At 42.9% G+C, this 17,209-nt stretch overlaps 1 protein-coding gene across 2 annotated transcripts in view; it reads left to right on the forward strand.

Moving 5' to 3' along the window:
- Positions 1-17,209, forward strand: part of gdpd5b (glycerophosphodiester phosphodiesterase domain containing 5b) — a 55,900-nt gene that overhangs the window by 11,838 nt on the left and 26,853 nt on the right. For both annotated transcript variants that reach the window (XR_012986502.1, XM_076281873.1), the window contains one exon: positions 15,069-15,243. Coding sequence is in view for 1 of the 2 variants with exons in the window: in XM_076281873.1 (XP_076137988.1) it covers positions 15,127-15,243 (117 nt within the window). In the remaining variant the exon portion in view is untranslated. The remainder of the gene's footprint in view (positions 1-15,068; positions 15,244-17,209) is intronic.

The following is a 17,209-nucleotide window of genomic DNA, read 5'->3' on the forward strand; positions in this document are numbered from 1 at the left end:
CACCCAGCAACGTCTCTCACACGCAGCTGAGCAGGAAAGACAACCATCAATCTGTTTACACATACATGTGCTAATGATTTTTTTTTTTTTTTTTGTAGATACATATATATCTAACTTAGTAACCCACAATTTATTTTTTTCCATGTTATAGAAGGCCACTTAAAACTTTAAAGCCTGGACAAAGCGTCCGCAACCACATTTTCACGCCCACGAATATGTTTTATGTTAATATTGTAACCCTGCAAAATAAGGCTCCATCGCATCAAGCGCTGATTGGAGTTACGCATGCGATCGAGGAACACAAGAGGGTTATGATCAGTGTAGACCACCACGGGCTGCACAGCACCACCAACATAGACCTCAAAATGCTGGAGAGCCAGCACCAGAGCAAGGCCTTCCTTCTCTACAGAGCCGTTTGAACACATAATTTTGGACTGCGTTGGCCCGTTGCCTCGGACGAAGTCGGGAAATCAATACCTCCTCACAATTATGTGTACGTTAACACGGTACCCTCATGCTGTCCCCTTGCGAAAAATTAATGCTCCTGCCATTGTTAAGGCTTTGATTAATTTTTTCTCGTTGTTTGGCCTTCCTAAGACCGTGCAGACTGACCGCGGAACTAATTTCATGTCCCGTGTATTCGCGCAGGCTATGCGTCAGCTCGCAATAAAACATGTGCAGTCCACACCATATCGACCTCAAACTCAGGGTGCATTGGAAAGGTTCCATCTCACTTTGAAGTCGATGCTTAAAAGTTTCTGTCTCGAGTTCGAGCGAGATTGGGATGAGGGTGTGCCGTTGGCTCTTTTCGCTATACGAGAAGTTGTACAAGAGAGTTTGGGATTCAGTCCGTCAGAGCTTGTGTTCGGCCACACGGTTCGTGGACCTCTGAAATTGCTGCACGAGTCATTTTTAACAGAAAGCAAAGAATATTGTGACCTGTCTGATTATGTCTCTAAAATGCGTTTCAGGCTCGGTCGTGCATGTGAGTTGGCCAAAGACAATCTCGGGCTGTGCCAAAAACGCATGAAGCAGAGGTATGACAAAAAGGCTGTTGCGCGTAAATTTAACCCCGGTGATCGCGTGTTGGTCCTGATTCCTGTGATGGGGGCTGCATTGCAACCTCGTTACAGTGGACCATACAATGTTGTGCGGCGAGTGAACAGTCTCAACTACGTAATTTCAACCCCAGATCGTAAAAAGAAAACCACACTGTGTCACATTAATCGCTTGAAACTTTATTGTGATCGCGTACAGTCTGTTCCTGAATCTAAGTCTTCGGGCAGTTCTTCGGAGTTTGATTGCGACGCTCTCGCTTCAAAAGTGGCGTTGTCCACTGCATGTGGTGCTGAAGTTGCCTCTTCGTCTGATAATCAAGGTGCCGTGGCGGGTTCCTTATGTGGAGATGAGGGCCGCCTTCCGTCGGTTGAGGTGATTGAGGGCAGAATGAAGAATTCTGAGGTTCTGTGTAACTTGAATTCATTTTTGTCGCATTTGCCTGCCCCAGATCGTGAAGATCTCGTTGAGCTTATTAAACAGTATGAGGATCTTTTCCCTGATGTGCCTCGCCAGACAACTGCAATTGTTCATGATATCGACGTGGGTGCAACGCGCCCAATTAAGCAACATCCATATCGTGCAAACCCACTTAAGAGAAGCTTGCTTCAGAAAGAGGTGAAGTTCATGTTAGAGAACGGCATTGCAGAGTCCAGCTGTAGTCCGTGGTGTAGTCCATGTTTGTTGGTGCCTAAAGTTGATGGTTCTATGCGTTTCTGCACGGACTTTAGAAAAGTCAATGCGGTTACAAAACCGGATAGTCATCCCCTGCCACGCATCGATGATTGCGTTGATCGGTTAGGCTCGGCTGTTTTTGTGAGTAAGATTGATCTGTTAAAAGGCTACTGGCAAATACCACTCTCTGCCCGTGCCAAGGAAATCTCGGCCTTTGCCACACCTGATCACTTTCTGCAATATACAGTAATGGCCTTTGGGCTTCGTAATTCGCCCGCCACATTTCAGCGTCTGATTAATAGCATTCTTGATGGCGTGTCTAATTGCGAAGCATATTTGGACGACTTGTTGATTTATAGCGCCACCTGGCGGCAACACCTTACTCACCTCTCTACTGTGTTACAACGCTTGTCTGATGCAAATCTGGCCATTAACCTGGCCAAATGCGAATTTGGCCAGGCTACGGTCACTTATTTGGGTAAAGTGGTTGGGCGTGGACAGGTACGGCCAGTCCAGGCCAAGGTCGAAGCCATCTTGACCTATCCTGTTCCAACCACTCGCCGCGAGCTTCGCCGTTTCCTCGGCATGGTAGGTTACTACCGCTCGTTTTGTAGGAATTTTTCTGCAGTTGCATCACCTCTTACAGATTTGCTTAGTTCGAAGGTGTCTTACAAGTGGACTCCTCGTTCTCAGGTTGCCTTTGAGTCTGTAAAAGCCCTGTTGACCACCGCGCCGGTGCTTGCTGCCCCCGACTTCTCGCGCCCCTTTTCCATCGCTGTCGATGCAAGTGACCTGGGCGCAGGAGCCGTTCTGCTACAGCATGATAAGGATGGGTTTGAGCACCCCGTATGTTTTTTCTCTAGAAAATTCAATATCTATCAGCGCTCCTACTCTACTATGGTCCTCAATATGTGACCACGATAACAAGTAGGGACCACAATCTGATAGAGTATTCTCCACTCATCCTGCGCAGAGGCCGAAAGGGGTCTCCATTTGCGCATTAAGACCCCATCTCGCAAAAAGTAGCCACAAGGTGAATGCTCAATATCTTCTTCGGACATAAGGTCAGAGAAGAGCGAAGCGAGAGACTGGTCATTAATCTGTTCCTTAATTAAGTGCTCACGACTAACCGACACCTGCGGAACATTAGACAGTGAAGCGGAATTCGTCGGCAAATCACTATCGACATTAAGTGAGGGTTGCACTAAAAAGGTATCGCAAAGATTAATTAGTTCATCCTCAACCTTGGTCTTTTCTTCACGCTGCGCCATAGCACGCGTAATGACGCTAGCTTGAAAAACCTCCGGAAAATTCTCATTTAAATCATCTGGACATTGAGAAATTGGAGAAGTCGTTACAACGGGCAAGGGAAAAACAATGCCACCCATAACATCATTGCCCAATAACACTTGCACATTTTTAACTGGGAGAGTATGACGTACACCCATTTTAAAGTCACCAGTAACTAAATCTGAAACGAGGGAAACGTTGTGAAGTGGAACATTCACAAAGCCCATTTCGAAACCTTGAACAAGGACATTTTCACCGGTATAAGACTCATTATTAAATGGCAAAACACTCTCCAGGATGAAACTTTGCGAAGCAGCTGTGTCCCTAAGAATTTTAACAGGCATGCGCATCTCGCGCTCACCTGACAAAGCGACGTAACCCGTTGAAACAAACGGAGCAAAAACATCACTGATATTCTCGTCTTTCCGAGACGTCGGGGGGAATGTGGAAACACAAAGACCCACATTAGGGTCATTTTTACGATTGGACTGCGACTTATTTCCACGCTTCAATTTAAAGCAATTAGCCATAACGTGTCCACGCTTATTACAGTGCCCACAAATTAGTTGATCATTTGAACGAGTCACACGATTAACATCAGATTGAACAGTTTCCACTACATTTTCTTTAAAATTTCGGTGACCGGTAAAATTTTGGTAACCCGTGCTCTGAAACTTAACAGGGTAGGAGATCGCATCCCTTCTTGCAAGTACGTATTCATCAGCAAGTACAGCCGCGCTAGATGGTGTCAGATCTTTGTGTTCACCGATATAAGTAGCTACATTCTTGGGCAGAGAATTCCTGAAATCTTCAACAATGATTAATTCTCGAAGACCCTCAAAAGTTGTAATATTTTGCGAACTAAGCCACCGATCAAACAACATCTCCTTCTCACGAACAAACTCCACATAAGACAGCGAGTCGCGCTTCTGGTAATTACGAAATTTTTGCCTGTAAGCTTCGGGCACAAGCGAGTAAATGTGCAACACCGCTTGCTTTACTTTATCATAATCCGCAGCATCCTCTAAAGATAAAGAGGAATAGGCCTGCTGGGCCTTGCCTTGGAATATGCTTTGCAACGTCATTGACCACACTTCGCGAGGCCATTTAAGAACTGTAGCAACTCGTTCAAAATGTGCAAAAAACTTATCCACTTCCTTCTCATTAAAAGGAGGAACAAGCCTAATATTTCGTGTGACATCGAAATGAGTGACGGGGATATGAACACCAGATTCGCGAGCTTTAATCTCTAACTCTTTTAAGCGAATAGCCTGGGTCATCTCCAAGTCTTTTATTCTCAACTCATGCTCTCTGCGCTCACGCTCGCGTACTGCTAGTCTATCCGCCTCTAGTTGCGATTTCTCCCGTTCCCAAGCTATCTCCTTTTCACGAAGCTCTAGACGTCTCCACTCTAAAGCACTTCTAGTAGGTGTAGGATCAGAAAGGGGAACAGATTTACCCGGAGTCGGCCGAGAAGGGCTTTCAGGACTTCCCTTCTCCAACACTCCAAGTTCACGCAAGTCAGCCACTAGTTTATCGAAAAGTTCCGACTTAGAAGGCGAACCACGTACTTCCAACTTATAATGGCCGGCGATACGGACAAGATCATCGCGCGTACTAGATAATAACGCATCCACAGAAGGAGCCTCAACAAACGCTTCGAGGTCAAACATAATATGCGTCGTAAAGGTGACAGTTAAACAAACTAGACGAGTGAGGGGGGAATACAAAAAAAACGACTTACTCTATGGCAAACTCCAGACAGGACCGTCGCCCACAGGCGCGCACCCTACCTACACGGCGGAAAGACGCCAAAAAACAACCCATTATGGGAAAAATCCGAATTTGACTAATAAGTCCAAAAAAATTTGTTCAAGACCGGAATACGAGCCCCCATTATTATGTTACGAGACCATACAATGGATGAGATGGTTCAACATAACATAACAAAGGCCAGAGAGAAGTGACGGTTTAAGGATATTTAATTGAACAAATAGCCAGAAATAATAGTTGTTAACAGTGCGTTGTTTGACAACGATGAATAAAACGCAACGAAAAACAACAGAACAAGGTGGTGCGTTAACGCTAAAGAGTAACAAAACAGAAAACAAACCCTGTGACTGACTGACTCAAAAGAAAACCAAGCTGACTCCCGACTGTAAACAAAAGACAGTAAGGATTGGTGAGTCTTCTCGAGTCTGCTTCACTCCCTGGGCCTGTTTCTAATAACGTGCAATAACCCGCCACCAAACACCACCCGCTCAGATAACTATAAATAAAGTACAAGTGCTTTACAAATAGCCTGTATACGTGAGTGCTAACTTAACGAACGTAGGTTTCAAACAAAGGGAAAATGGCGAGGCCAGAGGACGACGCAGTGCGACGCTGCCAGCAGTTTCCGCTCTGAGAGAGGCGAGAGCGAGGAGCGAAAAGAGACCTCCTTCTCGGACGCGGCCGTCTTATATAGGCCCTGCCCCGCCCCGCAATCGGCCCACACTCGGGATGACCTAGAGAGGGAGACCGAGACAAGACAACCCACGCGCCACAGCGCAAATAGGCAACGCAATATTAATACTATAGGAGCATCTGCGTAACAACAACATTTTACAAGATAAACAATGTTTTACACAGAAATCTATTGGCAATGATGAGATTAATACAGATTATCTGTACCTATTTGACATTTACTTTTTATGGGTCAAATTGGTATTGACACCATCTGTTTGCCATCCTGGTATGGGTAGACCTGGCCAGGTAGTCTTTCCTTAAAGCGTTGTGCACCTTGGCACCGATATGAGTGCAACCACCCTGTTTTCTGCATTTGATTACCTTAGATTCCTTTGTTTCCAATACAACCGTATTATCATTTTCGGGTCAAATGGCATTTTAAATGGGAGTCGTAGGGGCACTAGCCTACTATTTTGATGCATGAATCAAAATCATCATGTATCAATATAGTTCTGCCCCTACGACTCCCATTCAAAATGGCATTTGACCCAGAAACAACAATACAGTCAAGATTAATGGTGGCACTTCTGACTTAATTATGCTTTCAAACGAAAGTTTGACTCAGGTACATTCACAAAAAGACCCTAGGTTGCATTTTGGCTTGAGTTATGCTTTAAGAGTAATGGAGCAAGGTCCTGGATGAAGAATATGTACCTTTACTGCTGATTATTTGAGGCGTTCAGACATCTCTGTTTCAAAACTGTCCAGGAACACCTGTTAAAACATAGTTAGGCTACAGATTAAAACTAGGTAAATTACAAACACTACCATGAAATGAACTTGAATGCTCTGTCAAACACGAATAATTAAAAAAATCTAATCTATCGCATAAACCAAGGCATAATATCAATCATGTAGCCTGAGGCTACGTTTATACGGTGACGATGAAAAGAGAAGACGCAGAAGTGGCGTTTAGACGAGCATTCTCAGGGGGAAATCTTTGTTTATATGAAGACGCAAGAGTATGTGATATTCGATTGCATATGCATTCCAGACCGCTGGGTGGTGGTGTGATAGAACCCCGGTACGTCACGCGCAGACATTCTAATTTGACAGTTTAGCCAGAGAGGTACAGTAATCAAGGATCTTTGGTTTAGCCGTTTAGACGGAGACGCAACCCGGGTCGTCTTCAAAACTCTACACTCTGGAAGGAGTCTTCAGATTTTTGCGTCTTCAAGCCCCGATGGCGGGGTCGCCGTGTAAACGAAAGGCACTTATTATAAAATATTTTGTCGTCTTCCTTCACAATCGTTCTCGTATAAACGGCCCCTAAGCTTCATAGCACTAACTTAGTAGAACACCGGGTTTAATTCCCCCTCTAATATCAATGTTGGAAAAAAACGTTCTACTTAATAAAATGCATGTAATTTGTCCTGTAGACTCATTTTAAAAGATGTCTCCACGATTAAAGAAAAAAAAACAGCTACAATGTCATTAGCATGCCTAATGAATGTGAAGTGTGACTAGCCTAGCACCATCCTCCTTTCTGTGAGGTAGCCTACACCACACATAATATTAAAGAACATTGGTAAACTTTAGGCAAACGTTGCTTAATAAAGAACACACTTTCTTCCATCATAGTTTGTCTAACGTTAGTGCTAGCCAACGCTTGTCAATAATCCCACAAACACAAAGCAGGCTAATGTAGTTTTCTTCTTGATAGGGATCTGGGTCGACGTTTATGACGTTAACGTTAGCTAAATTAGCTAACATGATCTGGCATTGCTAGCTTGTACGTTACTAGCAAGGATAAAAACTCTTGAAAGATTGCTAAGCCATTAATTTAACTTCTCCAAAGACTACCGAAGGTCATAAAGAGTAAGCTACATCAGAATCATTTAACAATATGCTTTGGGACTCACCTGATAACGAATAACTTGGCACTTTAGATCCAACTGGCTTCAGCCCTTGTTATCTCGTATGACGAGTCCTTCTGGCTCTGTAGGACCAACGTCTCTGGCATGACTAGAATTTATGGTATCTTTAATTTGGACAAACCTGTAACCTTATACGGACCGTAAACGTATGCATTTTCTGGTCTCTACAGTCCATCTGTCATAGACTGTGCATAGACTGTATAAAATAACGTTAATGTTTGCTCACACCACGTTTTGCTCGAAAGGTGCACAGATCCGCCAACTCCATTTCAAATTCAAACAGCCATGTTATTGGTCAACTGGACTGCCTATACATTTAACTGTGTTGCCCATACATTTAACAAAATGCCACATTCATCCTCTCACAACCTCTACTACATCACAAACGTATAGGCTACTACCTTACTAAGACACAAAATCAACAAAAGAAAAAATATTATTTGATGACCAAAACTGAGATAGATCAGTGTGTCTAGGCTAGGTTATTGCACATTGCCATCCATGCGGCTGACATATCAGCTAAAGGCTACACACATTAGTATTTTATTAAAGGTGAGATGACTATGAAACTATACAAACAATGTATTAGGCTTACCAAAAAAATATACTTTCCATAAGTACACTATATTACAACTCTAAGTATTAGCAATTTAATACACTTAAACTAAATAAACTTCTTTACCATTTAAAATACACTAACAACAAAATACACTTTTAAAAAGTACATTACAAAAACACTTTGAATATTGCACAATAAGTATATTTAATTTTAGTACACTGAAGTTGAACTTAATAACATCTACTTTGAAGTATACTTTCTAAAAGTACACATTAAACATACTTTACATAAAGTATAAAAAGTGTAAGCATACTTGCTTTATACTTCATATACTTTAGTCATATTTCTAACACAATAAAGTATACTACTTTTTTACCTGGGTTTCTCTTGTGATCACAATCAGAAAACATGTCATAGTGTGTGAGTACTGGTTCAACTTTTGCCTGATGGGCAAAACTCATTAATCTCTCTAGTATTGTAATAGTACTAATCTAATAATGGGCAGGGTGCGAAGTCCTCACTGTATTATTGTGTGACCTGTGGGAGCGTTGCACTTACCCACCCATGTCAGTGCTTATGATCTTGCTCATGGTATTAAATCAGCAAAATGATTAGCTTTTTGCCGATCATTCATATTAGGGCCCCTAGAAATGTTTAAATATGTCTAAATTGCCACGTTCTCTGTCAGAGCGTCATAGAATGCTTTCCCATTGCCTCTCTGTCCATTCCAGTCAGAGCCCCTTTCAGGTATGTACATTCTGTTGTGTTCATGGATACTCCAGGCAGATGTTGTCCTGGACTCAATGCACCTGTCATGCCTGATATCCTGGTAGACTTGAGTGGCTGCCAGCACACATGAGGGAGCTGGTTTCAGTCCAGTGCCCCTCCGTCGGGGCACCCCGCCCTGCCCGGCTCATAGCCTCTGGTCAGTCTGGAGGAGCTACAGCTCCGCTCCCCACCCTTCTGAAGCATTTCAAACAGGGCTTATTATTGTCAGAAAGTGCTGAAGCGTTTCCTCCACTCTGGCGTGTTTGTCTCTGGGTTTTCGTATGAGCAGGAACTGAGGCAGCAGAATGGGAGACCACAGTTCCATGCCTCCTTCACGACTCGCATGGTTCCCCCTCTTCTCTCTTCTGCCTCCTGCCTGTTTGCAGTTTGCAGCTGCTCTGAGTGGGACCGTTTGACATGCGCATGAGGAAGCCTTTCATTTGACCTCTGGCTTTAGGAAAGAAGTGATGGCCTCTTCAGACAGGAAAGGGAAGCCCACTCTGTCCATATCCATTCTGAATGGGTAACAGCAGTGAAACACTTGTTGGCCCCATTCTGTGCTGTGTAATAGCTCAGGGTGAAAAGCAGACACAGGTAGAGATAAACAAACTAAAGCATTTGATTCATCATGTTGGGCAAAGCAGACTTTCTCTCCTTCCATTTACCCCAGCTATGGTGTTATCCAACCTGTATTGCAATTGCATAACCACTTGTTTTGCCTTTTCCTATTTTTCCTTGAGCAAGAGTGCATGTCCAGACAAAGGGATGACTGTATGTCATCACTTAATCATATCAACATTGGCTAATCCTTATCATTATATGACCTGTGTGCTTAACAAGGTCTTATGCAAGCAGTCACGCAGGGTGTGGTGAGAAAGCAACCACTGCTGTTGTTTCCCATTTCTTTTTAGTTTATTGGGAAGGGATAAGTTGTCCCTGGGCCTTGTTTGTAGTCGGCTGTGCTAAAAACAGAGAACCATTAGCATATTATTATACCTATTTTCATTATCTGTGTACTTGTATATCATATGCTGAAAAGCTTGCAAATGTTAGCCCCTACATATGAATGTTTTATATAGTTTAATCAGGATATCCTGCTGTATTGAATACATTTTGTCTTCTTAAAATGTACTGTCCCCTTCACTGTCTGGTTATGTGGAATAAAAAAGCATATTGTTCTGCTGTTTGCAGAGCCTTCGCAGAGTTAAGAGCACTGAGCTGTCACACTCCGATGCCAATCTGAGATTGAGAGCTGCCTAAGAGGAAGCTGAACATTAACATTCCTGTCCATCACTTTAGCCATCTGTGTGTGTGTGTGTCTGAAGGAGAATGTCTTTTTTGAAATGACTGTTAGAATGTCCCATATGGAAAAGGTCTTTAAAAGACATTTAGGAATTACTCCTGTCATGTACAATATTTCCATGATTAATCTGCAGTGAAGAGCTTACATTTTGTACTAAAATGGCTTGATGCCCTTCAGCACACTTTAAAAAGATAAATCATTTTCTTTGGAACTATAGGAAAGGGACCATAGTTATGTTTGTAAACACACTGTTATCAAGCATACTATATATAATTAAAATATGAATATGATTTTTTCCCATATGGAGCATTGGGAGCCCAATAGATGGCAAGGCTGTTCGATTCCTAGTAAGCTGTGTTGTCAGTGATGTGAAGAGGCTCTGGCCTCTGGTGAGAAGCAAATGAGGGCCTGCATGCTTCAGTGTGCCTCGCTCCCTCCAGGGGCCTGACTGGCGTTTGGACTGCTGTGGGGAGTCAGATAAGCAGGAGGCCCCCAGAGGAGAGAGGAGACCTGCATGCAGGCCAGAGCTAGTGGGGACCAGAATTCCCAACCCACCATCAACCTCTGGGGGAAAAAAAACAGTCATTATGGCCAGTGATGTGTGAACCCTTTGAACTCGTGCATGATTGCCTGCATATACGTCAGTCTGCAAAAACTCTCATTGATCAAAGTCAGCACAAGTTGGGTTTGAAACGGTTAGTGCAGGGCGATATGTAGCAAAAAAAGGTGTTTGGAACATTTCATATAGATTTTTGCAAATTATGTTTTTTCACTTCTTCAGACCTTATAGTTTGCAAAACTACCTGTTTCCAATTTTTTCCCGGACTGCACAGGTCCAAAATCCAAGATGGCGGATATATCACCAAAAATTGCAAATAATCGCCTTTTTAAACATTTTAAATGGATATATGTTCGGTATTATCATTATATACATACATTTTCTAATACAATTGAATATATATTTTCTAATAAATATGACCATGGGGTGACATGAGATGTCATGATTATCAACCAGTGATGGGTGTAACCACCATTATGCTATTTATTGGCATACCCGGAAAAACACATTGACTGATTTAAAAGTTTCCTTCACATAACCTAATAATCATTTGAATTAAAGTAATGTTCTGCACTCACCCCAATAGATTAGATTAGAGTAGATTAGATTCAACTTTATTGTCATTGCAGAGTACTGTATGAAGACAACGAAATGTAGTTTTGCGTCTAACCAGAAGTGCACAAAAGGAGAAATTTGCAATGTGATATACAAAGTATAGACAGGTGGTGCATAGACAGGTCAAGAAATATAGTGCAGTGTAGACAGTAGTATACAGTTGATTTATATAAAGTAGAGAGGTTTAGAGTAATAATATGTGCAGTGTATTAGCAGTTACCTTATAAGAGCAGAATAAATATGGCTATGTAATGTGAACAATGTATGAACAACATATGTCTCCTTGTTGTCCCTGTCAAGGTTGCCATGGTCGTGGACACCTCAACAGGCACAGGCAAGGAGGCAGGGTGGGTGGGGGGGGCTTAGTTGGTTGGTTGTCACTGGGATGGAGAGCTAGACTTCAGCTGCAGGAAAGAAGCTTCCTCTGAACCTGCTGTGCGCCTTATGCAAGCATTGCTTGCACTGGATTGCCTCAATGGAGGGGAGTGAGGAATGCGTTGGGCAGTTTTCACCACCCTCTGCAGTGCTTTTCGGTTGTGGGCAGAGCAGTTGCCATACCAAACTGTAACACAGTTGGTAAGGATACGCTTGATGGTGCAGGGGTAGAAGTTCACCAGGATCTGAGGAGGCCGGTGGACCTTCTTTAGCCTCCTCAGATAAAAGAGATGCTGGTAAGCCTTCTTGATCAGGGTAGAGGTGTTGAGGGTCCAAGAGAGGTCCAAGAGATGTGGACACCCAGAAATCTGAAGCTGGTGATACACTCCACTTCAGTCCCATTGATGAGAATGGTTGTGTGTGCTAGCTTTAGACTTCCTGAAGTCCACAATGAGCTATTTGGTCTTCAATAATTCTGTTAACAGGACTTGCAGGAAATTGTGGGAACATATGAATTTGTTGATTATATGCAAGCCTAATGCTGCCCACTACAGCTAAGTCTGCCTTCATCCATGAATTGTTTCAGAAACAGCATCCTCTGAACAATCTACAGAGAGTAGCTCAGTGCAATTAACACACACATTGGATAGCATCTTAGATGGCATGGCTGTTGTGCAGGAGATGGTTGTCAGGAAAAGTGACATAAACTGTTGCCAAGATCTGGCAGAATGCTTCTTTGAAAATGTTGAAAGTAAGGCACGAGGCTACAATGACATATACTTATTATTTAACAACTATACCATCACAAACTCCATGAAAGACAGGACTAAACAGGTTCATACAATGGGAAAAGCACATGATAAGGGATACAAAATACAAGACTCTACACCAATCAAAGACTTTAAAGCTTTTCTGGGATCGAAGGAAACCAAAGCCAACCTCATCCTCTACCTTGGTCATAAAGCTGTTGAACTATGTAAACTGCCAGTCACAGTTCACACACACAAAGGTGGCAGTAGCAGTAAGTCATTTTGGCAAAACCCCATATATCTACATGTCACACAGATGTCTTGGTGCTTGCCCTTCGCAGGGTACCAGACATCAACAAAGACAGTCTCATTATCATGGGCACTGGAGAACGTCGACAAAAGATACAGCCTAGAAATCTTGACGCACCCTAGCGGCAGCAAATGTAATTTGCAGTCAGGGTAGTCTAGCAACTCTCCGTTGGCTTGTGAGGTGGAAAAACCAAACTTCGCTCAGGGCAATCACATTGTGTATAGAGTCGGTGGACCTATCGGGTATCCTATTGTATCCTATCCTATCAGGAAATTTAAAGTCAACCGTTTGTCCCGCCATTTACCGTTTATCCCGTGGGAAAGGAAAGGTTTCTGTTTCAAGTCAATCAAGTCATGATGGTGTCATTAACACACTTTGTAGGCTTGTAGTAGGTCCTCATCCATCTCCACGACGTCCATGACGTGTTAGCTGGATGTGAGAAATTTGTGTGTCAGCTCCTCAAAACATGGTTTTCAAACAGCTAAAGCCCTTCGGTGGAACATGTTTAAAACTCTGAAACCCAACCAGGGAGTGGAAAAACTCGGGAACTAGGGAAATCCCATCCCTATGATTGCCCTACCATCGCCTATTGCTGTCCCCATGCTCGGATTCCTGCCTGCACAGCCTAGCGACCCACTATTTGCCCGATGACAACTCCTAATTCCTATGGACAATTCATCCCCTACACTGGACTATTTGAACTTAACACTAAATAGGATTCATGCATTATCATACTGGTTATGTAACCATCCAACCACTTTGTAACATATACCTCAGGTGGCTCTAAATACCATGTTCTATTCTCTGTATATAGACCTTACTGTCCTGTAACTGACCCCAGGCAGATGGGTCAGGCCCTTGAGTCGTGGATCTGCTTGAGGTTTCATCCTATATGGTTCTCCCATTCTTGGGAGTTTTTCCTCGCCCCTGTTACTCATGGGCTCTGTCTGAATGTTTAACACTCTGTAAAGCGCCATGAGACATGTGAAATGTTTTGACGCTCTATAACTGAAATTAAATTGAAATTCTGAGAGCACACAGGCAAGCAAATGTTTGGGCACAAGATACAGTGCCTGCTCCAAAGATTCTTGACTCACTATCACTGGGATGGAGACAAATTGTTGATGGGCAATGGGCTCCTGTTCTGTCAAAACTTCCACCAGCACCAAAGGCTGTTGTGGAACTTGTGAAGTGTTGTTGTCTTGCCAGCCAATGCAGTATAAGGTGTTCTTCCAAGAGTAACAACTTACCATTCACGCAACTTTGCAGGTGTGAAGGCTCTGAGGAGATGTACACCAATAATAAAAAGACAGTGACAGTGGTGAGGATAAATACTTGAGTGACAATGACAATGGTTTGTTGAACTCTTCAATAATGAAACAAGACGCAGATTTTTTTCTCTTTTTTTCCATTTTTTCTCCAAATTTTTTGTCAAATGATGCAATACATCTTTTGAAAATAGTCTGTATCTCACTTGTCTACCTTATTAGGTGTATATTTATCAAAAAGTTGACCACTTTAAGCCTTTATATTATTTCTCCGCATATATTGTCCGCCATCTTGAATTTTGGCACTGAAAATGAAGAAAAAAATTGGAAACAGGTTGTTTTGTATTCAATGGGGTCCTAGCAAGTAAAAAAACACCAGTTGCAAAAATCTATATGAATCGTTCCTAAAATAACACAATTCCCCATACTAGGTAGCCTATTAGCTCATTGAAAGCAGGCTAAAGGTAGGCTTATAGTTCATTCCCTAAACTTCATGGAGCTGCTTGCTGATGCCTGCAGTGCAGATGTTGAATCTTGGTGGGAGTGTGACACATGTAATAAGATGTTGTGTGGCTGACTCACTGGTGTTGGTGTGACATGCTGATTAGACGGGTGAGCATTGAAAAGTTAGTCATGTACGGGAACTCTGATTAGAGGGGCTCACGGGTGGTGATTGGATGATTTGGTTCCCTCAGTAGAAATTACTTCTTTTTTTTTAAGAATAAATATGTTCATTTGGATGAAGTGAAGAATCTGTCTTGTGTGCTCTGTTCAGTTTCAGTAAATAGTTTTAAGCAGAGCCTTATAGATGGATCTCTCTCTAGGACTGCTATATTTAATCATGTGTGAATAAGGGTATTTCAATAGGATCTACAGCACTTGTGTAATTTAGTGGGTCTGTCTAAATAGGCCTACATCTTCCAATAAGACTCATCATTTGCTAGATTTTAACAGACAAACTGTAGAATGTTGTCATTAAAAAAAACAGTTATGTTGGCCTCCAACTCACTGTTGTCCCAGAGCCATATAAAGGTAGAGTAGGCTACCTTTATATGGCTCTGTGTTGTCCATACCAAAGATTCTAGAGCAGAGCGCTCTAGAATCTTTGGTCCATACAATAACAATTCTATGTGCCTCTTGTTTTGTGTTCACCCAGGATTGGCAGCTCTGAATGGGATGTTAGTGTGGTGGGGTGGAGGACCGACTGAAGGAGCATGGTGAAGCACCAACCCCTGCAAGTCTACGAGAGGCAGCTCTGTTTGTCATGTCTGACCGGGATCTATGGATGCCGCTGGAAACGCTATCAGCGGTCACATGATGACACTACCAAGGTAGGGGAGAACCGGCACAATTGTAACACTTTTTTATTTTTCCAATTCAAACTCGATTTACACAAAGACGATAGACTTGAGAGATGTGAAATTTGACCAGAACAGAGTCGTACATGTCTACTCCATGAAAGTTGAAACAGAATTTTAAAAATATGTTATAGTTTGTCAATAATTTAACTTAACAGCGACATGTATCGGAACTCCCCCTATTACCGTCAGTCCGTATGTCCGCCGTCTTTCGTGTATGTGTCACTATCCATTTCTATAGCCTACAAACCTAGACGGCGGAATCCTAAAGAAACGCAAGCACCCATACCATACTGTTACAACTGTACCGCACTTTTTTATGGCTGCGTCAAGGTTGTAACAAAGGTATAGTAGCCTAACACCCCCAATTACCACCACTTTTGTTCGGAAATTCTAAAACAACGATGTTTTTTAACACTTCAAAATAACATTTGCTAAATTAACCTTAACATTTTCAGTAGCCATAGGTGTGTAGATTTGAACAAAATCTGGTTTGGTTCTTAACGGAAGCATTTACCGCCTGAAATATCCGATTTTGTTTAGCCTACCATGCTCGGAGTTATAATGCTGGCCTGATGGGTCGCCTGTTTACGCCGTTTCAACGGCACATGAACGGTTAGACCAAGAATTCTCGTCATGAAATTAAAATTCCACTGGAGCTCCATGCGGATGTTTCAAATGTTTCATATCTTTCCTGAAACAGTGAAATCATGGGCCTAATTCATAAAATACTGACAATATTCAAAATACTTTTGCTTTGGATAGTAGCGGGCCATCAGACATAAACCCCAGCTGGTTTTAAAATGCCACAATCAGATCTCTGCTCCCTGATGCATTTCGCTGGGTGGCTCTTCATTTGGCCACAGGGCTCATTGATCCACTCTATCCAACTGGTCTGTGTGGAGTTTGGCTTTAGCCTATCTAATGTTATCATATTCACCCATGTGACACCAGTCCCAAGTTCTATTGAACTGGCTCTCCCATTTTGTGTTGCTATGATCACTAATCACCCCAGCATCACAAAAAAAGACCCAGATAAGCAATTAATTACAGTATTGATGTGATCAACTTCATTGTATTCACTCCCATTAATCAAATATTCTAACCCCAAGCTCATATGCTTTGCAAATGTGATTTATAAAGGTAAAGTAATTAAATATTAATATAATATTTGACATTTATTTAATGATCTGGCCCAGGACATGATTTACTATAGAGATGAAAGATGCCAGACCCAGAGGGAGGGGTGGTGTGGGGGAGGGAGCAGGAGGTTGGAGCGTGGTGCTCCATCTCCCTGCTTCTCAGAGAGGCGGAGGGGGGCCCAGGAGAGCAGCTGAGCTCCTTAATGGGGAGATTGATGGATGCAGGGAGAAAACAGGGCGCCGAAGAAGACAAGGGTATGCATGGGCTCGAGAAGCACACAGCAGACTTTTGTGGTATTATTACCTCAGCCAAAGCAGGTCTGGACGCTAGAGAGAGAGAGAGAGAGAGAGAGAGAGAGAGAGAGTGTGCGCACATGTTAGAACTGCAGCTGCGTGTTTGCTCGTGTGCCCTCTGCTTCTGGAAGCTTCTCTTCTGACCTTGATTTTCCTCTCACACTGCACAAGAACACCTCCCATAGATCCTCTGTGGCCCCTGGAAATAGACAAAGGCAACCAAAATGCAGGAGATTCATCAATGTTTAAAGATCTACACGCCTATTGATTTGCATGGATTTCTTTTTTTGTGTGAGATAGTATTTAATGGTGGAATTTGAGCAGAGGAGAGGGTTTCCTGTTGTGTGCAGGATGACCTCTCAACAGGTCACCCGGCCCTGTCAGCAGTTTCAGCACAGCTTCAGCCAGTGTGCAATGCTGGGATTGGCCTGCTGGAGAGAGCTCAAGCCATGTGAGGATGGGGATGGGGATCGCTCCCCTCAGCTCGGCCCTCGGCCTGCATG

The sequence above is a fragment of the Alosa pseudoharengus genome, unplaced genomic scaffold (assembly GCF_046254945.1).
Source record: "Alosa pseudoharengus isolate Yale_2024_CS ecotype anadromous, Long Island Sound unplaced genomic scaffold, YU_APseudo_1.1 YU_APseudo_1.1_scf_13, whole genome shotgun sequence".
Lineage (NCBI taxonomy): Eukaryota > Metazoa > Chordata > Actinopteri > Clupeiformes > Clupeidae > Alosa > Alosa pseudoharengus.